General features: G+C 41.1%; 1 protein-coding gene across 8 annotated transcripts in view; it reads left to right on the plus strand.

Moving 5' to 3' along the window:
- ATE1 (arginyltransferase 1) overlaps positions 1-15188 on the plus strand; it is a 177682-nt gene extending 162494 nt beyond the window's left edge. For 7 of the 8 annotated variants that reach the window (XM_019485894.2, XM_019485896.2, XM_019485895.2 and 4 more), the window contains one exon: positions 11655-15188. In XM_019485894.2, the coding sequence (XP_019341439.1) occupies positions 11655-11833 (179 nt within the window). In that variant the 3' untranslated portion in view covers positions 11834-15188. The remainder of the gene's footprint in view (positions 1-11654) is intronic. The other variant, XR_009463114.1, reaches the window with a different exon arrangement.
- The last annotated feature ends 9714 nt before the right edge of the window (positions 15189-24902 follow it).

A 24902-nucleotide genomic window follows, 5' to 3' on the forward strand; every position in this document is an offset into this window, starting at 1 on the left:
AATCGCTTCCCTTGCCCGGCTGGCAACACACCTACCAATGATGCCGTTGGCCACCTGGGCAACAAGAGCACACTGCTGGCTCATATTCAACTTACTGTCCACTGTAACCCCCAGGTCCTTTTCTGTAGAGCTGCTGCCCAGCCAGTCAGCCCCCAGCCTGGACTGGTGCATAGGATTGTTCCGTCCTAAGTGCAGGACTTTGCACTTGCCCTTGTAGAACATCATGACATTCCTTTTGGCCCAATAATCCAGTTTGTCCAGGTCACTTTAAATCCTAGCCATACCCTCTAGCTTGATGTCATCTGAAACTTGCTGAGAGTGTACTTTATGCCATCTTCCAGGTCATTGATAAAGATACTGAACAAAACTCCAGGACTGGCCCCTGGGGCACTCCACTTGATATCAGCTGCCAACTCGACATTGAGCCATTGATTACTACCCTCTGAGCCTGATGCTGTAGCCAGTTTTCTATCCACCTTATAGTCCATTCATCCAGCCCATACTTCCTTAGCTTGCCTAAGAGAATGTTGTGGAAGACCATATCAAAAGCCTTGCTAAAATCAAGGTCTACCATATTCATCGGTCCCCCTTCATCCACAGAACGAGTCATCTCATCATAGAAGGTAATCAGGTTGGTCGGGCATGACTTGCCCTTGATGAATCCATGCAGATTGTTCCTAATCATCTTCTCCTCCAAGTGCTTAGAAATGGCTTCCTTGAGCATCTGCTGAATGATTTTTCTTGGGACTGAGGTGAGGCCAACTGGTCTCTAATTCTCTGGATCTTCCTTTTTCCCTTTCTTAAATATGGGCAGCATGTATGCCCTTTTCCAATCATCTGAGACCTCTCCCGATAGCCATGAGTTTTCAGAGATGAGCAGTTGCATCATCTAGCTCCCTCAGTACCCTCAGGTGCATCCCATCTGGCCCCATGGACTTGTATATGTCCAGCTTTTCTAAATAGTCCCTAACCTGAGTCTGGGAGCTGACCTTGCCTGTGAACACTGAGGTGAAAAAGGCATTGAGCACTTCAGCCTTCTCTGCATCCTCTGTCACAAGGTTGCCTCTCCCATTCAGTAAAGGACCCACACTTTCCGTGATCCTCCTCTTGTTACTGACATATTTGTAGAAACCTTTCTTATTACCCTTCACATCCCTTGCTGGCTGCAACTCCAATTGCGCTTTGGCCTTCCTCCCTGCATGCCTGAGCAATACTCTTAGATTTTATAGATTTTTAGGGTAGGAAGGGACCTCAGTAGATCATTGAGTCTGACCCTCTGCCCTGGGCAGGAAAGAGTGCTTGTCTAGTCTTCCTCTTAAAGACCTGCTAGGTAGGGGAGAGCACCACCTCCCTTGTAAACCCATTCCAGATTTTGGCAAACCTAACCATAAAGAATTTTTTCCTAATGCCTAATTTAAATCTGCTCTCCATCAGTTTATGGCCATTGTTCCTAGTAACTCCAAGGGGCACCCTGGTAAATAGAGTATCCCCTATTCCTTGCTGCCCCTGATGAATTTGTAGATGGCCACAAGATCCCCTCTCAGCCGTCTTTTGCGGAGGCAGGAGAGATTCAGGTCCCTCAATTTCTCCTCGTAGGATCTAGCCTGCAGGCCCTTAACCATACAAGTAGCCCTCCTCTGGACCCTTTCAAGGTTATCCACATCCCTCTTGAAGTGCAGTGCCCAGAACGATGCAGTACTATAACTGCGGTCTTACCAATGCCGTGTAGAGGGGAAGTATCACCTCCTTAGACTTGTTCGTGATGCACCTTCTAATGCTTGAAAGAGTGTAGTTAGCTTTACTTATTAGTTCGTTACATTGACGACTCGGTCATTTTGGAGTTGACTGCGACTGAGATCCCTTTCTGCTGCTGCGCTGTTGATAAGGTCACCTCCCAGTCTGTAGGTGTGTTGGTGATTCTTTCTCCCTAGATGCAGCACTTTGCCCTTATCTTTGTTAAACTGCATCCTATTCTGTTCTGCCCACTTTCCCAATCTGTCCAATCTGCCTGAATCTGCTCCCTGCCCTCTAGTGTGTTTACTTTGCCCCATAATTTGGTGTTGTACACAAATTTGGACAAAGTGCTTTCCACGTCCTCATCTAAGTCACGGATGAAGATATTGAACAGGACTGGTCCAAGGACTGAACCTTGGGGAACTCCACTGCCCACATTTTTCCAGGTCAAAAACGACCTGTCCTCCACCACCCTCTGGGTTCATCCCATAAGCCAATTATCCACCTACCTGACCATGTAATAATCTATGTCACAACCACTTAATTTATTTTTAAGAATGGGATCTGTCACTGTATCAAAGGCTCTTTTAAAATCCAAGTCGATGACATCTTTCTCAACTCCTGCATCTAAGCATTTTGTGACCTGGTCATAAAAAAAAACAAGGATAGTCGGGCAGGATCTACCTGCTATGAAGCCATGCTAGTTGCCCTTCAGCATTTTTTTTTTTTCCTACTGGACCTCCACAAATGTGATCCTTAATAATTTTTTCAAAGGTTTCCCAAGGACCCTTTAAATTCTTCCCTAGTTGTTTGTCCAAGTTTCCACTTCTTATAAGCTTCCTTTTTGTGATTTAGTTTACTGAAGCATTCCCTGCTAGGCCAGCCTGGTCTTCAGCTATACTTGTTAGTCTTCCTTCACATCAGTATGGTTTGTTCTGGCACTATCAGGAAGGCTTCTTAAAAGTACAGCCAGCTCTCCTGGACTCCTCTCCCCCTCAGACTGACTTCCCAGGAGATCCTTCCCATAAGTTCCCTGAGCAAGTCGGGAAGTCTGCTTTTTTGAAGTCCAGGGCCTTACTCTGCTTCTCTCCATCCTTCCTTTCCTCAGGATCCTGAACTCAACTGTGGTTGCTGCTGCCCAAGTTACCATCTACTAGTACATTCCCCACCAATTCTTCTCTGTTTATGACTAGCAGGTCAAGAAGAGCATGGCCCCTAGTTGGGTGCTCCAACACTTGCACCAGGAAGTTGTCCTCAACACTTTCCAAAAACTTCCTGGATTGCCTGTTTACTGATGAATTACCCTCCCAGTAGATGTCAGGGTGATTGAAGTCCACCATGGGAACCAGCGTCTATGATTGGGAAATTTCTGCTAGCTGTTTGAAGAAAGCCTTATCCACCACTTCCTCCTGGTTTGGTGGTCTGTAGTAGACCCCCACAACATCACCCTTGTTGCTGTCACCCATGAGCACCCGGAGACTTTTGAGAGGCCTAGCTCTAGTTTAATACTGGAGCTCTGAGCAATCATATGACTCTTTTACATAAAGTGCAACTCCTCCTCCTCCTCTTCTCCACTGTCTGTCCATCCTGAACAGTTTATACCCATCCATGACAGTGCTCCAGTCATATGAGCTATCCCACCAAGTCTCTGTTATTCCAATCATGTCATAATTCCTTGACTGCAAGGACTTCCTGTTCTTCCTGCTTGTTTCCCAGGCTCTGTGCATTTGTATACAGGCACCTGAGGTAACTAGTCAATTTGGCCTGATTTCTCAGGAAGAATGAGAATGCCTCTCCTGTTGCCCCTTCCTGCTTGCTCTTCCTCCAGGTCACCCACTTCCCCACTTACACATGCTTGGCAGCTCTGTTGCATTAGGGGAAAAAATATTAGCAAAGTAGTGTTTTTAGCACCTTAAATGTTTATTTTTAGGACTGATTAGACTTAAAGTATGCAAGTCGAGAGGTTAGTCATAGTTAAAAAGAAACACTGAATTTGGCTAAAAGAATAACTGTAGTTGAGTGACTCACTAAATATTAGTGACTGCAAAATAATTAAAGTCAGCATCCTCAGGAGAGAGATTACACTAAAAGTAGGCCCATTGCATTACACTTTAAAAAATGGAATTTGAAAAAGTGTATTGAAAAAGGCCCTAAAGTCAAAGTGAGGAAATTAAAATCCTTATGCTCAGCATGGAAGCTTCTTAAATATACTAGAACTGAGTCCCAGAAGGTATTCATGACCTAAATAATAGGGAGGACAAAGGAAAGGAATCAAACAGTATGGGTAAATGGCAAGGTCTAATATGCGAGTTAAACAAGGATTCTTTAAAAAAAATAGAAATCCAGCCCAAATGACACAAAGAACAGAACGTAAAGTATGACAGATGTCAGATGAAAATTAGAAGAGCCACGGGAGATTCTGAAGAACAATTACTTAAAGTTTTTTGTCATCTTTAATTATATTAGAAGCCTGTGAAAGATTCAGTGGGTCTTCGAACAATCCAGGAGAGAAGGAGGATAAGCTCCATTGCAGAAAAGCTAATATTTACTTTTCATTGATCTTTTTATCTTTGGATAAAACTTCATCACAGTAATGTGTGGATTACACTTCTGGAAAAGTGTGTAGAACAGAGAAAGAGAAGACTTCAAAAACTGGGCTGAAAGCGGGGAGCACTAAGAAATGTACTCAGCAGTAATTGTGAACTGTCTTGAGAATGTCTAGCATCCATAATTTTATTAGGCTTTTGAGACTGTAGAATAATGTATACAAAATTAATGGGGGAAGCAGACAGTAGTAGAATGGCTCAGGAGAACATAACCTCTAGTTTTGTGCATCTACAGCTTCTTGACTGAGGTTGCTGAACTGTTTATATGACTCCTGCTTTTTGCAGATGGTGACTTTCATGAGATGCTTAAAATTTGAGGTGGGGAATTAGGGGAATACTAGTTTAAACTATTTTAATAACAATCAATATTCATTAATAACAAGAGTATTTCCTCATTTATAAAAACATTGTATTTAAATTACCATTCCAAAATGAGGAGGGAACAGCATCCTCTTGCTCCTTACCACAACATCTCAGTCACAGAGAAGGAAAATTATACACAATATTTACAGTAATTCTGAATACAAACTTAAGGGTTTTTTTAAATGTATGCCTAATACTTGTCACTATAAAAGAGTATTTTTTTTCCTATTTTTTGTGTCATTCCTATTTTAGAAAGACATAGTTAGCCTTGTTAGTCTGAAGTCAAGAGGAAGGCAAGGTAGATTTTCACTTTATGGGCTAACCAAAATAGATATACATAGTACAAGCTTTTGTAAGATGAAGCCCCACTTCATCAGATGTTGTGAAAGGATGTGCAACAAGCAGAGTGTAAGGAGAGAAAAATTAGAATACAAAAGACAGGGGAAGGGGAAGAAGTGTGGAGAGGGGAGAGTCCTGGGAGAAGCAAAGAAACAACCACCAAACCCATAGGTACAAAGCTAATCCAGGTAAGTGAGTAAGAGTCCAGAATCCCTGTTTAAACCATACTTAACACAGTCCAGTCTGTGAATGATTTTTTTTGTTTTCAGTTTCCCATTGAAGTTGGTTTTTAAGGTTACTGTCCAAGAGCATCCACCCTCAGATCAGTGATAAAATGTCCAGGGAGGTTAAAGTGTTCTATCACAAGCTTGCTTGCCTTTCTGCAGTTCATGTCAGAGCAGTGATCATAATCTGTTGCATAGAGATTGCCCTGTCTGTCCAGTGTAGAGAGCCAGAGGGACACTGTAAGCAGCGATGATGGCACTGGTGGAGTTAGAAGTAAATGACCCTCTGATGTTGTAATCTGGGGGCAGGCAAAATACAGCCCCTGGACCAGATCCAGCCCGTCACTCCATTCTATCCGACCCTCAGGGCCCCTAAAAAAAATTTAGAAAACTATTCTTTATCTGCCCCTGGCTGCCTGTCAAAGACAACAGGAGCCAGGGGCAGTAGGACCCAGGGGGAACTTCCAGCAGGACCAAGCAGCCCAGCAGTGAGGCCTGCCTAGCCCTACCCCACCCTTGCCCCCACAACCGGAAGCCCATGCCTACCAGAGGCTTCTGGCCTGGGACCCTGGGATTATTCCTGCCTCCCTCCACTGGAGAGGGAAATTCAGACGGAGGCAGGGGAGGACCGTGGGCGATTGCCCCATCCTTGTGGCCGAGCCGGCTCCTGCTGAGTCCTGTGGTTGTGGCCATGCAGCCAAGTAGCCACATGATGCTGGAGTGCCGCAGCAGTGATCAGGAAAGTGGTGAAAGCGGCAGCAGGTGAAGGGCACACAAGAGTGCAGTGACAGCTGCATGGGAACATGGGGCCTGCACCAGTGCACTGGGGCCAGTGCCGGCAGAGCCCAGAGCAGGGAGGTAGGAATGCAGACCCGGGCTGGCAGGGCTTTATGGAGCTGAGCCTGGCTCCGTCAGTGGGGAGAGTGGGGAGCCGGCCTGGCTCCATAGAGCCCCTGCCGGCCTGGCCCCTCACTCCTGCCACCCCACTCTGGGCCTCGCTGACACTAGGACACCAGCGTGGGCCCTATGCTCCTGCCTAGCTATCACTGTGCTCCTGCGTGCCCACTCACTGCCTCTTCTCCTGCCTGCCACTGCTTTCAGCACTTCCCTATCCACTCACCAGCCACCCCAGCACCACATGGCTCCCATCTGCATCGCTGCCTGAGCAATGAGGGAGGGACAGAGAGAGAGTTCATAAGGTGAGTCCCACACGCACACCCCACCATACACATGCACCACCACCCCACCTTGCATTGCCATACACGCAGACCCCTGCACCCACACCTCACATATCCACACACACACATCCACATGTTCCCACAGCTATCCACCCCCCAGAGACGTGCCCAGAGCCTCCCCCACATACCCACAGCCCTCCACAAACCTATACCCACTGCCCATGCCTCCCACCTCTCCACAATATACAAGAGTAAGATGTCATTTTGAGCTATTATAGAATCACTGCTATGTACGCTACATAAACGCATGTAAATCAGGACAAAAATATTTTTTTAAATCAAATCAATGAATGTTGTAGATGATCAATTTTTAGAATATAATTTGGTATTTCTCTGGTTCTGAAATGGCAGTGTCCCTTGCTGAAAGGAGTACTTCTGTGGAGCAAGAGGGAGGGACTTCTGGGGGCAAAGGTTTGGGAGTGGAACTTCTAGTCACAAGGTGGCAACCAGAGGGCGGAGCACCTGTCAAGGGGCGGGGCTACCCATGTGGTCCTCAACAGCTCATTGAAACTCAGTAAGCGGCCCTCCACCCAAAATAATTGCCTGCCCCTGTTGTAATCTATATTGTTCGGTCCATTGTATTGATGCTGGGGCACAGAAGGCATCTGGGTTTGTTGGAAGCCCTGATTCCTTGGTGAACCTGGGAGTTAAGTAGCCTGTTGCTTGAGAAACACTGTTTGAAACTGAGGGGAAAGGGGTGCCTGTAAACCAGAACAGGTTTGTCCCATACCAAAACCCAGACTGTTTTTATTTTCCACTAAATCTTCTGAAAGCTTTCCTATTTAAGAGTTTAAATGAATAAAGTGAAAACTTTCTTGTACTTATACATTTTGGCACTAGAACAGTAACAACCACAAACTGCCTACATTTTAACTTACGGATTTGATATTGTGGTGACAGGACTTATTCACCCTCTGTAAAAGCTTAGCTATGTACCTGAGATTAGGTTAGTGATGACTTAAAGTTGCAGTGAAAAGGCTTCTTTTTCAGGTTGAATTTAAACCTTATTTATTTAGTCACTTAAGTACTTTTACAGCAGGCTATTTTTATTACATAGACTTATTCTTCTTGGAGAGTTGATACATTTATGTTCACGGGAGCAGATAATCTTTTCAGTTAAAAAAAAAAAAAAAAAAAAAGGAAGAATTATGTCATTTTTCTGACTCTTTTTTTAATGCCCCTGAATAAGCCTATAAGATGCCACCCTGCCCTGCCTTCTGCCTGACCTGAGACCAACACCGTTGATTACCCTTTTTCTTTTTGTAGGAACTTTTTCGAACCTTGGATGTTGAAGCGAAGAGCAAATGAAAATATATTTGCCCAAAGCTATGTATTTAGCAAGTCATGTGTATTTGGATTTGAAGCTTTTCTCCCTGTGACAAATTTTTGTGTATACACATGCAAGTAGTGTTCAAGCTTGTCTTGATACAGCAGAGTACCGGATAGCACTATACCATGTAGCTAGTTGGTTTCCCAGATTACACTGAGAGATGGCCTGATTATTAAATAAAACCGTGCCACAATCCAAGTTTGGATTGGTCTACAACATGGTTTGGCAAGTATTGTTCTTTCACAGACATGAGCGACTGGTGCCTCCTGAGTCTGGGGGGGCACGCGCAGAAGCTGGCGGCGTTGGCAGGAACAGGGCTGGCAGAAGCTGGTGGCGGAGACAGGGCTGGTTAGCACCCCCAGAAGCCGCCAGCGGTGTCGGCAGCGGAGATGGCCCTGTCAGGGGGAGCATGTGCCCCCCTTCCCCCCCCCCCAATATCCCCCTGCCTGTTGCCTATGTCCACAGGAAACCCTTGACCACAGTCATGAGTTCAACTGTGCTAAAACCCTGGTAGCAGTAACTATGTTAAATACAGCTACAAGGGCTCCTGCTAGAATGGATCTGATTCCAAAGAGGATAATGCTTTAACCACGCTTGACATAATGAGTAAAAGCAGATTAAACTCATGAAAACACATGTTGAACAGCTAGAATAAAGCTCAGTGGTGGCTAGAGACAGGCTGGAGGTATGGTAGCTAAAGTTACTGAATGAAACAGACTCCGAGGCCAAGAGCAATACAAACCAGAAGATTAATTTACCCATAGTATCTGGTTTCAGTATAAATAAAAGTAAAGTACTGACAGTAAGTAATGCACAACCTTGGAAGTGCTATTGTCATGCAACTTTTTCTGAAGGCGAGGTTTGACACCTATCTGGTTCAGGGCAGAACTTAAATCCTGGGCCTAAAGGTGTAGTAAATACAAACTTTTTTCTCCCACATAAGTTAAACTAACTTTATGGCTGTCTCACCTTTTGATGCTAAACTTGCAAATTTTGTTTCTTTGAACTTTCCCCAAGAATGGGAATGCTGTAGAGGAGTGAGTAGAACTGGTAGAAAAACAAACCCATTAGGATACCGGAAGATGTTGGCCACACATCAAAAGACTAATGGATTTCAAAGACAGAGAAAAAGACAAAACAAAGTGTTTTGACTTCAGTGTTTATCTTAAGCCAGTGCCAGTAATAATTAGTGGAGAAGACAATCTTAGCATGTACTGTTCAGGTTTTTTCCCCTCACATCACTCTTTCCTTGTTAAGACTTAAGAAGTACATTGTACTTTCATGTAAGAATCAAAACACAAATAAAAGTTATGAAGTCAGCCTGAAATGTAATGAAGCTCTATTTTACATATTAATATCCCCATTCAAACAATCAGCAGAAAAATGCTTTTGAGGGATTCTGCAGAGTTTAAAGGTGACTTAAAAAAAAAAGTCCATAAGGTCCTTGCTGGTGATCTTTTGTCTTCATAATGCACAAAGAAAGTACAAAATGGGGTTTTAGACTTCATAGAGTGGCCCGTATATCAATAGAGGTTTGTTTTATGAACAATTTCCTACTCCCTATCACATAAGCTACCGCTTCTCTCATTCTTGTTCAGACAGCCTACCAGGTACATCTACAAGGGTTGCTTATATGAAAAAGCAATAGATTAATGTACTTTTCAGTCTTAAATGCAATTTAGGTATTGGAAACAAGGCAAACCAGCAGCCTGTGACTAGTCAGCTTTCCAGAGACTACCAGGAGGTGCTCCAAGAGTCACTGCTGGTCCAGTGCTTGGCTGTATGAACTGTCAGGGAAACCTGCCCATTTTATGTTGCTTGTTATCTGATTAGGTCAGTTCTACTGATTGCCTGCAAAGAATCTGATACATTTAAAAAAAAACAAAAAAAGCCACCTCATTGTTTTTCCCTTTTAATTAAATACTGACTGATTGTATCTGTGATGTAACTATTGATATAACCTGACTTTCCTTAGCACTTTGTTTGATTTTGAGTTAGACTAATGAATTGGCAGAAGACATCATTCCAGTCATTTGTAATTCATAAAGTATGGGAGACAGGCAGGTGTAGAATAGATTTCATCCAGATTGATTGAGGGGTCTTAAATCTATAACCTCTGAGAAATGGATTTTTTTTTTTTATTTTGAGTGACAGCTTTCTTTTCAAGGAAGCACAGTTCTTTAGACGCAGGTAAATTTGCAGTATTTAAAATTAGGACAGAGATTGCTTATTACAAAATTTGAATCCATACATCTAATCCACGAATGACTTATATATGGCTATATGAACTTTTCAGTCAAAATAATGTCTTGATGCCACAGAATGGTGTGGGTGTTGTTTTGGGTTTGGTTTGGGGGGGTTTGGGACAGTGTAAGATCAATATTCTGGCATCCTAATGAACATCCTTTTGCTGCATTTTCATGTTGTATTTCTGTAGTTCTTGTTTCTAAGACTACATGTATACATTTTATGTCCGTTTCTTATCCCAGTGGCTGCATGAACCTGGAGTTCAGCAAAGTAACTATTTTCTTTTAAACAGTGCTTCAAAAGCATCTTACTAATTTATCCTGTGCCTGTTTCATTTACATGGCTAATTTCTTTCATCTGCAAATAAGAAGTTTGCTATTCTAGAACCTATTTGCCTGAGATACAACTGGTGTTCAACAACAGCAGCTTTAGCTGGCTGCAAGCAAACAAGGGGAGTTTAAGCTTGTTCAGAGAACTCCTAACATAGCGTTAGTTTTATAGGTGAAAGTGGTACGTGTAGGTTAGGTTAATAAGATAAAATTATGACGGGGCATATTACTTCTCTGAATACTGAAAGCCCAGAGAACCAGGCAGGCCCACCCAAACAGTGCTACTTTTGTCGATTCTGTTTATGGATCTGTAGTCATAGACTGGGAACATAAATAAGATCAATATATAACATAGGGCATGTGCTGCATCTCCTTACTCTAGAGACTTTGTATAAAGGGAAGAAAAGGATAGTACAGGCTAGGAAGATTGGGGGGCGGGGATAAAACTGGACTCAGGCTGCGAAAAGATATTCTTTGCATCTTTTTTCCTTGGAAAAGGGGAGGAAAAGGGTGGAAATGAACATCACCTGACCTCTCATTTGTGCCTCCATACAAAATGTGATGGCAGCACACATAATGAGTGAATAGACTTTTGTATTTACCTCTGTCATGCCACATCAAAGGAAAATCAGTGGTGCAACAAAAGGTAGCAATAGGCTTTACTCCAGCAAACATCTATTAGCTCTGTGGCAGGAGAGTAGGAATAGCTTCCACCCCAGTCACCCCTCAAGGCCCTGAAGCAACTGCCTGCTTTCACTGCTTAGAGAGGCACCCCAGGGAATTTTGGGGTGCGTCTCCATTAGTAGGAAAATCAGGACTCAGCTAGACCCCCCCCCCCCATGATTACGGTGGGTGGTTCTGACCAAGTGCAGAAAGGCCCTTCACTGCTCAGGCAGACCCGCTCCCTCCCATATGACACATCCCGTGATTATGGGAGAGCAGATCTGGCTGAGCAGGGGAAGTGAGACCAGAACAAGGGGCGGTGTGTGTTCTGGTGAATGAAGCAGATCAGTTGTGCCAAGACCCATCACGGCACAGCTGATCGCTTTGTTCAGTGATGTCTATTTCTAGCTTATGAATATACACCTTATGTATCATCTAAAAACAAGACAAACCTATTCTTTAGTGTTATATACAGTGGATATGTGCGTTATACTTACTCATATAAAATAAAGTGGTGCAGTGGATACTAATGCCGACAATATTGGTTTATTAATGTGTGTGTTCATTGTTTCTTTTTGTAGTTGATGACAGTCGCATTAAGGAACTGGACCGAGTGAGAGTTCTTCACAAAAGAACCATAATGCCTTACAGCGTGTATAAGAAAAGACGGAAGGGGCCAAGTGATGAAGCCAGTGTTCAGCAGTATGCAAGTTTGGTGGGGAAAATGTGCTCCGAAAGAATGCTGCTGTTTAGAAGTTGAAGAGTTACCGAATTGTCCTTCTAGGGAACTAAGTTGTGTTGCACTGTTTTTGGAGAAACTAATATAATACTGGGTTGAGATGTCTTTTAAAACAGATCAGTATAAAATTAAAATGCTTGTGTGACTATACAGTACTATATTTAAGGGCAAACTCCATTAATTTGTCAAAATTTAGAAGTAAGGCTTTAGCGATACATAGAAATCCAAGGTAAACTTGCTTGCAGGAATTTTTTAAAATTAAAGCATTTGGGCCCTTCTTTACATCCTGACTAATTTTAAAGTACCAAAGTGAACTGAAAACCTTTTTTTTTCCATAGAGGCAAGGTAAACAACATGTTTATTCTGAAAGCTCTGAAATAATATCTTGGAAGTCTGACAAAATTGCAGGAGGTAAATGGGTAACACTTGGATTAGTACATTCCTTAACTACTGCAAGAGAGTTGAAGTGTGCAATTACTTCATTATATGGAATGCAGCTCTATTATATTATACTTCAGTATAATGCAGTGTAAATACATACAGTGAAGCTTGCATAATTTCACTAAACTCTCTTTATATTGCTTTTAAATAGCATTTATTGTCTGAGACCATAGTGGAATTGGTAATAGGTTTATCTGGTAGTGAAGTAAACTTTCCTCTTTACCAGTGAAGCCAAGAATATGTGCATTACAGATTATCAAAGAATGCAACACAATGGCAGAATGGGTTAATAATGGTAGTCAGGTATATCTGTTGACATGGGTTCATAGCCATATGTGCACCACAACTGAAAATGATTTTGGTAGGCTTATCCTAAAGCTTATTTGCACACATTACAAAACCACACTCAAAAACCCTTAGCACTCTTATGTGAAATACCTCTGCTACTCTGCATCAGTGTTCACCTGAAGAACTGTATGGAGAAGCTTGCTTGTTATTTACCTGTGCTGTTGATGTCCCTGACACTCATTTACATTGCAGCCATCTACCAGTTAACACAGTTAATGACATTTTGAAATAAATATTTGTACTAGTTGAAAATTCAAGAGGTTATGGTGCTTTGTTATAAGCACTGTATTATCTCTCTATCCATGTTATCATACTTGTGTGCTTAAGCAGGCTTTGTAGTAGTTGATACAATTTTTAGTTGCCTAATATTATATCAGTCAGTTTTAGTATCCTAACACTCTGATAAATTTGGAGTTTGTTAATCCTTGGCTAAAAGGATCTAGCCTTTGTACTGATTCAGATTGAGGTTACTTATTAATCTTTGAGGGAAGTGATGCCTGTTTGAGAAAATTGTATTTAGGTGCCTACCCAGTGACACGTATTCCTGTGGGATAAAAATAGCCTTTAACCGTCAAAGTTTAAATATACTACCTTTCATTATACTGATTTAATTTTAAATGCAAAACCACCTACAAACATTGCCATTAATAATAAATAAATCATTTTAAGTGGAGCCAGTTCTGAAATTCAGGTGTAATACAGAACAGATTATTTCCCTTCCACGCCCCAATTTAGGACAGTTATAGTATTATGGGGTTTAAAAATAAGGCCATTAACATACATATTTAACGTGATTACTGCTTTTGAGCTGATCAAAGTGGCAACTTATGTTATCATTACATAGGAGGTAAATGGCCAATCAATGACTATTCAGAAGTAACTTGCATGTGCTGTAAAATACACATAGTTTGTCCATGTTTTAACTGATGGCATCTCCACAAAAGAATCATATGGGCTTCTTGCAAAAGTTACAAAACAAAACGGAACAAAAAACCCGCACTTTACCGAAAGAAGCAGCACGTTACTTGGACCCAGCTCCTCAGTGTGTGTAAAGATCAGGTGCTTCAGCAGGGCTTTTTGGGGTTTTTATCTAATAGTTAATTCAATTAGCTATTAGATAAATAAAGCACCCGATCTCTACAGACGTTGGGCAAGCTGGGCCCAACTAATGCACTGCCTCTTCTGGGCATGCGCTGGGCTCAGTGTGGGAGCACACAGAATTTAAAGTAAAGCACCAGGGTTTGTTGTCATTTTAAATATCTGTAAGCAGCCCTTCTCTTGTTTTTGAATGTGGTACAAACAGTTGATTTTTCTTTCTAAAGAAGAGAATACTCTTCCCCTGTTATGTTAATGACTCTTTAACTGAAGCATAGTGAAATTGTAAATTGCAGTATAACTCTCTATCCACCACCTTATACAACTGTATACCTGCAAAATATATTGAAATGTAATAATATCCCAAAATAACTTAATGTAATATAAAATTATATACATTTTTGAGAGAGGCACCATCCCAGTGGGGCTTTGATGTTAAAGCAAGATTAAGCAGAGGCTTAAAATTAGATTTACCAGCTCTGTTGTGTTTTGCTTTCTAGATGCACGCATTTATTTCATACTATGCTTCCTCATTGTTTGTTGTTCACTTACAGCCGAAACTTAGTCATGAGTTTTTTTCAAAAGCATGAAATGTTGGCCTTGTGCTCCCATTCATTTTTGGGGGGAGGAAAATGCTGAGAGCTTCTGAAAATCCCATCCTTAATGCTCAAAGTTCTTACTGACTTTCCTTCCAGAGAGAGAGATGATTTGTTTTGAAATGTAACATCCTATTTCTTTGGGAGATGCTAAGAGGAGGTACACAACTGAAAACAGTGGGATAGGCACGAAACCGAAAGCTGAGGACTTGCCAAGCATGTTGTTGTCTTGTTTTCCTATATGAACTTTGAGAAGATGCTTCCTCTGACCTCCATTTAAATACAGCCAAGTGGGCTTTTGATTCTTTTTGTTGAACTAAATTGTTTTAATCACCTGATCTAAGAAGTCAAGATATGAATTTTATTTTTTTTAATTTCTTTTAGCTCAGGAGGAAATTACTAGTGCAGTATTTGTCAGTATTACTTCCTCCATTCTGATTTGGAAACTGGTGAAAAATGCCTGTGGTTAAATTGTAAGTTTCCTCGCTAGCGTTAGGAGAGCCAGAATTTTCCCACTGTTTATTTTTAATTTAATAAAAGGTTATGTCAGTGAGAACTATTGGTATTATAAAATCTTAGTTTTATAAAAATGATTTTTAAATTTTTTTTTTTGGTCAAGGTAATCTGTACCAATAACTTCCCAGGAGCAAGATTGACTTGTTTTAATCTCTCCATGGTTACTAAATAAGCATAAAAAGAACATGCAAAATTAAATTAGTACAAACAACTAAATATTTTATTTTAGTTAGAATTAGCTTGGGAGCATATTCATTTCCACGATCAAAGCTTTTAGCAAATATAAAAGAAAGATTTGCTCAATTGTTGTTTATTACTTTTGTAATTGCTTTTCAGCCAGTCTGTTTGACATTTGAATACAATAAAATAAAATAAAGTGATTTCCTGTGTCCATGAGTTATTATAATTAGTAGCTGTTTGACTATGGCCTTTAGTCTGGCTTTTTCCAAACAACTGAGACAAATATATTTTTCTGAGAGAGAGAAGTTAAAAGATAGCATTGAGGGCAGTGCATATCAATGCAAAAGTATGCAGCTTTTCTGTAAAACTATTAATTCCTATTAATAATTTTTGTCCTAGCTAGTTAAACTAGAACAGCTACCTGTTCTACCAGACAGCCTCGGTACAATCAGTTCCTTATTCTGAGATGAACAGAATAATGCCTAACGGCAAAGGGGAGTGGTAGGAGCTGGAATTCATCTGTCTGTCGCTTGGCTGTGGGGTTGAGTCCTAAAGATGGATGGTGTAGAAGTAGTACTATGTCACTGCTAGCTCATGTCATTACTGTACATAGTACCCAGGTACTGATTCTGATCTATAAATCAAGCTCCTGAATAAGTTTCTCATAAACCAGTCACTTGCTATAAAATACACCTTTCACATGGAATATGGCAATATATTTCTTTTATTAAGGTGTCGGGACTCTGTGGCACAAATAAACTCCCCAACCAGTGATCTTATTCCTACAGCCATTTGAACTGAGTTTTTATCCTTCATTTTTTAATTTGCAGGCAAGAGACCATTTGCACTAGAGCACTGAAATATGTTCAGCATGAGCTTATTTTTTTTAAATGTAATTACTGTTAAATGAAGTGTGATGGTTACTTTGTGGAGTTCAGACAGTTATCAGTTGTTAATTCTGTGCTCTAAGACTATGTAGGAAAAAGCATTTCATGATTAATGGGGCTGGTTGATTACACAGTTAAAAAACTACCTTCAGAAGCCTCATTACAGGTTTGTGATTGAGGACATCAAGTTCTTAACTGTACCCTGTCTGAAAAACTTCACTGAACTGTCCAAGGATGACAGAGGAGCAGGTTATGCCTGAAAATGGATGGAAAGGATGCAAAGTATTTCCTCTTATAAAGAATCTAACATAAACATTGGATTGTAAACATAAGTTATTAGTACCAGCATGGATAAAACCTCTATTTAAAAATATTATATGATGCAGTAGTCCTGATCTACTGATCTACTTGACAGTCAACAAGACTGAGACAGAATCTGATTGCTATCTACCAGTACATCAAAAGGGTGAACACCAGTGACACAGAAGAGCTATTTAAGCAAAAGGCCAATGTTGGCATAAGAATACATGGCCGTGAATTAACTTAGGCTGAAACCTATTAGAATAGCAAAGTTTTGGAACAGCCTTTAGTCAAAAAACTCTGAACATGTTTAAGATGGAGCTTGATAACTTTATGAAAAGAGTTGTACAGCATTTTGCCTGCGGTAGCAGAGAGCTGAACCTTGATCCAGGACCTCCCATCCAGTCCTGTGTTCCTAAATGTTGATAATGAAATACATAATGCCAAGGAAAGGAGCTTTTTAAAACTGCAAAGCTGGTTTTCATGGAAAACACTGCAGAACAAGACTAAACCTTTTCTTTCAACACAGCACCACAACCGTGACAATATATTGAAATAAACAGTCTAGGAAAACCAGTAGAAAACTGGTCTCTTCCTATGTTAATGCTTGACTTCTTAAATTCATAAATGTTATGATTAATTATAAAGAAAATGCAAAGCAGTTCTGTTTTATCTCCATCCTCATTTTGACCATTTCCCTACAGTACATTTTTTAAATAACCATACATTTATACATATATGAATTCCCACATACATTTCATTGGTGTTTATATACAAATTTTTTTCTGTCCTCAGTGTAATTTATATTTTATTTCTAGACATAGAAGAGTAATGTTCCAGTATATTATTATTGCAGGGCTTACCCAGCATATTGGCAACATTTTAGTATTACCATATTTGTCTGAATCCAAGACAGCCCTGAATTTAAGATCACCCCCCAATACTTTGATTTTATACATAGAAAATTATAACAAATTTATAAATTTCCCCCTTAAAAATCTAATTATTGGAGAATAAATTTATTTCCATCACCATTGTAGCTGGTAAAGCAGTGGAAGGGTTCAGGCGGTGAGGGAGGCGGGTGGTAGGGAGTATAAAGGCAATGAGGGGTGTAAGTAGTTTGCCCACTGCCGCCTCCCCCCTCCTAGCCTCTGCACCCCCACAGCGTCTGTTCCCTACCCCTCCTTGTCCCTGTCTGCACCTGCAGCCTCAGTCCCCTGCCCCACTTCCCTCATGTCCCTCTCTCTGCAGCCTCTGCCCCCTGCCTGCTCTACCTCCCTCCCCTGCCAGTGCCGGAGCAAGGGTAAGTGGGTGGGGGGGAGGAGGGGGGAGGCAGAGGCTGCTTGGTGGGAGATAAGGAAAAGGAGCGGGGGCAGTGGGTTCGGAGGCCTGGGACTGTGAGGATGCAGCAGGGGTCAGGCAGCACCCCCAGCTCCAGCTCCAACCCCACCACCTCGTGCTCCATTCCAAGATGAGGGGCTTCCCCCTCCCCCATGTTAAATAGCAAAAAAATCCCTCTCTTGGAATCAAGTAAATACAGTATTTTTTGCAATATCCTGGAGTCCTGAGGATTTTTAGAACCACAGTGTTCTCAGCAGTTTAAACCCTCAAAAAAGCACTCTAACAATATTAATCCTTCCAAGAAAATATTCTATGTTATACGGGAGAGGAAATGGAAAATACAAGATGTATTTATACTTTGTGCATACAATAGATTACTTTAATGATGGATGAAATGTCTGTATAAATTACCAACCAGAGAAAAATTCGGATGGGAAATTTATAAAATAAAAGATCCTGAGCTTCCCCCCCACCCCCCGCCCTTCCAAATGATTACAGTTATAGAGTGGTTAACATTGACTAAGGTTAACTTTTTGCTCCCTTGTGTGGTGCCCTAATAGAAAAACTACTCTTCAGAACAAACAATATCATGAACATCTTCATTCAATCTTAGTTTAAAGTTCAGGGTCACTTCAATTGTGGGAGAGTTAGATGAAGAACTGATAGATTTAAGAGTCTGTGACACGCATTTTGGACCTACCATCACTGCGCACAATGAGGCTCTGATCGCAGAGATATTTACATGGGTGCTTAACCTTACCCATCTGGAGAATTTCCATTGACATTTGTAAATTTTACATGGAGCACATGGACATCTTAATTTAATTTTTTAAGGGTGGCATGTGATTTCTGCTTGAGCATCTTTTGTTTTATCTTAACTTGTTTATAAAAGTCCATTTATTTATGAACTTGTCTTTAGCTAGGTTTTTGACACCATCTTCCATCACATTCAAATCAACAGGCTATGAAAATACAGACTAGGTAAAAGTATTGTAAGGTGAATACATAACTAGTTGGATCGTCTTGCTCAAGTAGTCATCGACAGCTCAGTGTTGAGTTGGTAGGAGGTGTATCAAGTGGGGTTCCCCAGGGGTCTGACCTGAGTCTGCTATTGTTTAATATCTTCATTAATGATTTGAATTATAGGACTAAGTGAATGTTTAGCAAGTTTGTGGATGGTGCTAAACTAGGTGGAGTTGTAGACGCTCTGGAGGCTAGAGCTAGGATCCAGAATCACCTAGGTAGAATGAAAAAATTATCCTCAATTAACCAAATGAAATTCAAAAAAGACGACTGTAAGTCCTTTGCTTAGGGAAGACTAATCACATGCACAAATACAGGTTGGAGAATGAGTAGGTATGCTCCAGTACTGCAGAGAAGGACCTGGGGGGTTTGAGTAGACCATAAGCTGAGTATGAGCCAAAGCGTGTTCTTGTTGCAAAAAGAGCCTAGCCTACTAGGCTGCAACAACAGAGAAACAAGGGAAGTGATTTTCCTGCTCTATTCAGAACTGGAATATTTTATGCAGTTTGGGACCTTGTGCTTCAAGAAGCATGTGGACAGTTGTAAAGAGTTCAATTCAAAGCAACAAAAATAACTAGGGGCCTGGAAAGTGAGACTTATAAGGAAAGGCTTGAAAAGGGTTATTTAGTTTGGAGAAGACTGCAGGGGGATTTGATAACAAATACCTTCAAATACCTGAAAAATGATTACATAGAAGATGAAGATGGGATTTTCTCTGTGGCTGTAGGGAATATGACTGGGAGCAATAGCCTTTAAGCATCAGCAGGGGAAGTTTAGACTGGAGATTAGGAAGAACTTTTTGAATATAAGGGTGGCCAAGCATTGGAGCAGACTACTTGGAGAAATTGTGGCATCTCCATCCTTGGAAGTTTTCAAGAGCAGGTTAGACAAACACTTGGCTGGGATAGCCTAGTCAGGCGTGATCCTGACTTGAGCAAGGTTCTGGACTAGATGGCCTCATGCGGTCCCTTCAGGCCCTGCTTTCCTATGATCCTATCCACTGTATCTAAAATAGCTTAATTTGTACTCTGATTTTTCTTTTAGTTTCTGCTTCTCTTCTGCATCTACAGATGGATGATACCATGCAAAATACTAGGTAGTCTCTGTCATTGCTTTTATGCTGATCCTCCTTGTTTTTGGAAAATAATGTGTGCTTTTATTTGTTGTTCTTAAAATATGGGGAAATGTGTTGAAAATTATATCCTTGAGTACACAGGATTCTCCGACTCTTGTGTTTTCTCCTTCCACACTCCAAGACGAAGAATAGAATTAGCTGCTTTAATATTTTACAGCAAAATCCCCAGAGCTCCTAGCATGCCCTAAACATTTCCCACTTGATAAATTGCTATATTTCTGCCACCCCAATTTTATGTTTTCTAAAAAGGTGTTTGAAATTCTTAGCTGTAATATAACAGCTCCCATACTGTGCTGCACTGATGAATAACACTGGCATTTCTTTTTTTCCTGTCTGTCTACCACAGTGGATGTGAAAACACCCTCCTTCCAAGTGCATTGGGATAACAGATGTGAATAGACTAGTGGGGTGGCAGAAAGGAGGTTCTTGTTCAGTCCAGAGCGGCTCTGTGCAGTTTAGTTGCCAGACACTAGATAATACTGCCAAGATCTGAATTCTCCACCTCAGCAGCAGAGTGGCTTTGAAGCTGCAGACTGTCCTCCATTGGCATAAAGCTGGTGCAGATGTCTCTTGCCACAGCCAAGACAGAGACGGAAGGAGGATATATAAGAGCAGAGCTATATTTGATCCCTTACTGGCATTAGTTAGGCCTGTCCTGGTATACAACTGGTTCCCTGCAGCTGGTTCCCCACAGCTGCTTTTTCCATTACATCTTAGTAGAAATAGAGGCTCAAATGCTTGTCTTCCAGGCAACTGCAAATTTCTCTCTTTGCAGTGAGGGGTACAAATCATTGCCATCTTATTCTGCAATCCATAATGCCTGTTCCCAGCACACTTGTGTAGCCAACAGACTGCTGTGTCCAAGAATCAGTCTACCCTGAAGAGATGCCTGAGCTTTCCAAATGACTTCGTCCAAAGGGCTGAATCCATTGTGGAGGCAAATGGAAGAAACATGGCTTGCCCAGAAAATCTAACATCCTTGAAGGAGCAACATAAACTGATATGGACATGAGTGAACTCCTCTTCCTCTGTATGAATTGGGAGGACAAATGCATACGTAATAGAATGACTTGAATCAATCTGTGGCTGGCCAATGGAGAGGTAGATGTCAGAGCCAGACAAGTAAGTTTGAATAGAAATCATGAAGGTGCACAGAAGAGGAAGGAAATGTTTTCCCATGTGCCGGCCATTGGTAGGCTGCTGGTGCTAGATGAGAGTGCTGGTCTTATGTTCAAGGCTTTGGCCTGAGGTGCGGGGACCAGCCCGCAACATTACTTTAAACTTCTCTTTGTTCTTAGCACATATCCGTATGTATGCAAGTGTCTCCATTCTGTATACAAATCATACAATTATGATTGAGAGAGTGTCTCTCAAAGGTGCTGCGAGGATAAATTCCTTATTGCTTCTGCAGTGCTCAAATACTAAATATCTGGGAAGAGATGCATAGCATGTAAATACCTAAAGAGAAAATCAAAGCTTTTAAAGAGGGTGTGCACTATATTGTGGCCTCTGTGGATGTGTCCTGTTTTTATACCACTACTTGCATAATAAGTGTAAATGTAAAAGTGTTGTCTTTCAGATTCACAGAAGACAGGGTGGATGTGTCCCCATAAGTGGGAATGTATATTTCCTGGGTACATAGTACATCAGTGGGAATGTACTATTTGTCCCTGGGGAATGCCCGTACACCTGTGCTCTGATGCCTTGGATGGGGAAGGGGAGGCTAGGGCCAGCACCTGGGCTGCTCCCTGCAGCCTTACCTGGGGTCCTGGGGGCCTTCCGGGGCTCCAGCAGCAACAATCTGGGCACGCAGAGCCTAGCCAGCAGCCGGAGTGTGACTCTGGCCGGCCAGGCTCCCGTTTTGAGCAGCACATGCTGCCGCCATGTGCTCCACCCCACTTTTTTCTGACCCAAGTTTTTTTGACACTGGGATCTCCTGGTGTCAAAAACCCCCACTGCGCTGCAAATTTGCAGCGCGGCAAATGCCTGCATGTGCAGTGTGTGCAGTTTGTGACACCGCAGGCAGATCTGCGGCACTGCAAACTGCACATGCACACTCATCTGGACATGCCTGGCATGTTAACTGTTTGAACTGTGTTTGATTATCACATCTTTTGGTTGTTGAATTGTGTGCTCTAATTTTCTCCTAAGCCAATTTCTGTTGCTGCAAAAGATGAAAATTAGAGCTAACAGACTTAAAAGCTTTCCTGACACATCAGTTCTGCAGCTACTTTTTACTAATCGACACCTGTTCACTTTTTCATTGCAACTATTTTTGTCAGATATCATGCTAACCTGGTTATTTACAATTTACTTCTGACATTCAATACACAAGTGTAATCTGCCTGTGTCCACTGTGGAGGTGGGTTTCCAAGCCAAAAAAAAAAAAAAAAGTGTTAGAAAATCTATTAAGTGGTGAGAAGAGAGTTAGCATCTGTAGGGAAAAAGTCAGTTTAGAATCCATGTTTGAAGAAAAGCAGGGTTCATTTGTTTGTTTGTTAACTGGACTTCTTTAAAAACTGTTGTTTGGCCGGGCATGTGAATAGATTAAGATTTACAAAGCTTACCAGAAGCAGGTCCCTAATAATCCAGTTCTGAATATTTTTTGCCTTGCTTATGATGTTTCAGTCAGCAGAAATTGATAACATGCATGCATCAGGAGCATGAAAACAGCAGAATGGATTGTAGACTATAAGGGAAAAGACATTCAAGTCTCAATGCATTGAGCTTGTTTCAATAAAGAATTTGAGTTAGTTAAAGGATGAAACTGCATTAATTTAGGTGGAAGTCTTGGGCTACATAAAATTAGCAAAGTATAGACCTGGAAGGGATCTCAGGAAGTCATCTAGTCCTTCTCCCTGCTCTGAAGTAAAGTGTAAGCATATTTAGACAATCTCTGACATATGTTTGTCTAAAACTGGTCTTAAAAACCTACATCAAGAACTCATACTCTCTGGGTTATTTGTTTTAATAACTTTTCCTGTTATCTAACCTAGATCTCTTGCAGAACTGTCTACTCAGTCATTCCCTATCAACCATTTGTGCGTTTAATTTATCCTTCTTAAATATAGTCTTCCACATTTCCCTCTATTGAAATGCATCTTGTTGACTTCAGGCCATCTTCCACTATATCTAGAACATTTTGAATTTTCTCCATGCATTTTGTAAGTGTATATTCTATTCAATTATCAAATTTGCTAATGAAACTATTGACCAGAACTGGACCCAGGGTGTACCTCTGTAGGACTCCTAAAATCTTCTCTCCGTTTGACTGCAAATTAAAACATATAGACTGAACACAGCTATGGCACCCAGTACATATGGTACCAGCTGCAAATGTGTTTGATAAATGATCTTGGAGTATTAATATGCAGAAACTTCTCAACCTAGGAAGAACATGTGCATGGAGAGAGAGACAAGTGCTTGAGTATGGAATTCAAGATTTTTCACATATATCTTCAAAATAAACATGCAGACTGATTTCTCAGTCCTAACTGGTTTGTTACCTATTTGACTAACAATAGATCTTTCTCCGCACAAAACCATATCATTCAACCCAGACTTTCCAAACACTTGGTCCATCTTCTGTTTATATCAGACCAGTCTGCTGCCTCCTGTATATAATCACTTCTTTGACATTAAAATAAAAGTACTACAAGTATCACATTGTCCACAATCAGTGCTTCTGCACAGTCTAACATCTAAAACGAAATGTCTCTTAAGTAAATAATTACTGTAATTCTTCCTTTTGCCAAAATAATTTCCCCTGTTCTAATTTGGATCTCTGGTCCAAAAATTGATACATATTCACCTTTTATCCGTTATACTCTTGGTTCTTTGCCAAATCCTACCAATCCTTCCTGCACTGCTACTTTTTCCTATTGCTTTGTTTAAATTACCAGCTGATTAGGTTATTCATATGCGGCCACTAGAGGGCACATTGCAGCTTGCACAGTACATGGTAAATCCTATAATATGAACTGGTGCCTGAATAATAGGATTATCGTCTTATTCGTTCAACCCCATTCTGGATTTCAACTTTTCTTTGGAGGGAAGGTGCTTTGTCCTCTGTCCTAGTTATTCCTAGAAAAAATATTCTTGACTAGATGGCAGAATTTAGTAACCTGTAATTGGATTATCCACTATTTGCTAAAATCAATCAAAATAGAACCTGAAGGTTATTTTAGTAAAAATGGTCTGGATTGTGAGGTTTTGGCTGAGTAAGATATGATCAAAACTATCAAAGATGAAATTATGCATGAAGGACCATGCATAACCAGAAAACAACCATCTGATATAAGTAACCACTTTAAGATATCCTCAACTTTCCCTATACTAAACATTATTTTTGGTGTTTGAATAGGGCTTTTTGTTCGTTTGTTTTTTCTCATACATAGGCTAATTTCTCCCTAAGATTGCAAATTGCCTGGTTCTGTGAAGTGCTGAGGCCTGCTGTGGTGGATGCTGTGCAACTCCCAGAAAAGATCATTCTTGCCCCAGAAGTCCTTTAAATGCTCCTTTCCAGATCCACCTGGAGGAAATAAACATGGGTCGGGGGAACTTGGAGCCCCCTGTGGAATCCTGCAAGTTCACTCTTTAAAACGGAGCCTACACGTCTACTCTCTTGCAGCTGTTTGGTGGCTTGTGTGAAATGATGCAACTGTTTCAGCGTAGGCACTAGGCACTTACACTACTCTACAGCGTTTCTTGGAACTTGAGTCGGAGTGCTTACAAGCAAGTAAATTCTTGCTCTGTCCTTCCTTCAGTGGAACCAGGGTATGGACAGAGCTTTGACTCAACTTTCCCTGCTCTTGGCCAAAATAACTAAGCAAGTTCAAATGTTGGGTCCTAAGAGACCATCAGTAACTGTTACCAGTAGTCCTCAGCACATAAAGAAAGGATTTTACTCTTTCTAGCCTCCCAAATTATTGTGTTCTATTTGATGATTATTAGAGTGTGTTTTTCTTCTATTTAATATTCTCAAAAGGTTGCTTTTTAGATATTTTTATGGAAAATTGTACTTCAGTGTACCTTTATAGCCGGGGTTTCCTATGCCTCTAGGCCTGTGCGAATAGGGAAGTATTCGATTTGGATTCGGCCAATTTGGAGGACAGTGATTTGATTAAAATATTTGGATCACTGTCCCAAATCGATTCAGCGAATCAGCTTCAGATGATTTGGCACTGATTCAGAGAGATTCAGAGATTCGGCCTGAGAACTATAATGGG

The sequence above is a fragment of the Alligator mississippiensis genome, chromosome 6 (assembly GCF_030867095.1).
Source record: "Alligator mississippiensis isolate rAllMis1 chromosome 6, rAllMis1, whole genome shotgun sequence".
Taxonomy (NCBI): domain Eukaryota; kingdom Metazoa; phylum Chordata; order Crocodylia; family Alligatoridae; genus Alligator; species Alligator mississippiensis.